The sequence below is a fragment of the Myotis brandtii genome, unplaced genomic scaffold (assembly GCF_000412655.1).
Source record: "Myotis brandtii unplaced genomic scaffold, ASM41265v1 scaffold207, whole genome shotgun sequence".
NCBI lineage: Eukaryota > Metazoa > Chordata > Mammalia > Chiroptera > Vespertilionidae > Myotis > Myotis brandtii.
Window position 1 is genome coordinate 889696 of NW_005357736.1, and position 933 is coordinate 890628.

The window sequence follows — 933 nt, forward strand, 5'->3', positions numbered from 1 at the left end:
CCCTTGCGCCCAGGCCACAGTGGGCCCCAAGGCCATGGACGCGGGCCGGGTCCTGACCGTCCTTTCTCCTCGGGGCAGAGGAAGGACATCCTTGAGGAGTTGACCAAGAGCCAGAAAGTTTTCTCAGAAAAGCTGGACCACCTGAGCCGCCGTCTTGCCTGGGTCCATGCCACTGTCTACTCCCAGGTGAGCGGGCAGCCTGGGCCTGCAGCTGCTGCCCTCCCAGCCCCCTGGCTGGGCACAGGCTGGCAGCCCCTCAATGCCCCTGCCGCCCGGGGCCTCTGGCACACACTCCCCCCTGCCCCTCTCCTCTCCTCCCACCCAATGCCACGTCCCCGCAACCCCTCAGGCCCCCAGGGGCCCCTCCAGCTCAGACACTTCAGGTTGAGCAGGGTCTGTCTCTACCTCCCTCTGGTGCCCGCGGGCTCTGGCCTCTCCCCAGCCACCCTCGGCCTGGCAGCTCCTTCCCACAGACTCACCCACCCTGAGGCCACTGCTTGTTCTCTGCTCACTCACTCACGCATCACCCAGTGACATGTGCCGGGGCCGGGGGTCCAGTGCCGCCCTGACGCCAGGGACACTCAGGAGCGAGGCAGAAAGACGCGGCCATGCCCCCCTGGGAGTCGGCCTTGAGGGTGGACAGAGGCGAGCTCCATCTGACCGTGCTTGCCCCCCACTGGGGGCCGAGCCCGCAGCCCGGGCCTGTGCCCAGACGGAATCAGTCATGACTTCCGGGTTCATAGGTTGACACTCAACCACGGAGCCACGCCGGCCGGGCTAGAATGTACCATCTTGACCATTTCTTACAATTGCAGTGAAACACAGCATCTGACGCCCCTCCTTGGTCACAGCTCCGTGCACAGCTCCGTGGTGTTAATCATTGTAAACAGACCCGGAGCGTGTTCATCTTCCCGAACTGAAACTCACACCCGT

The 933-nt window shown here is 64.6% G+C and overlaps 1 protein-coding gene across 1 annotated transcript in view; it reads left to right on the forward strand.

The window, feature by feature from the left end:
- Positions 1-933, forward strand: part of RNF123 (ring finger protein 123) — a 26986-nt gene that overhangs the window by 15395 nt on the left and 10658 nt on the right. The window contains exon 20 of the mRNA XM_014538995.1: positions 2-186. Coding sequence (XP_014394481.1) covers positions 2-186 — 185 coding nt within the window. The remainder of the gene's footprint in view (position 1; positions 187-933) is intronic.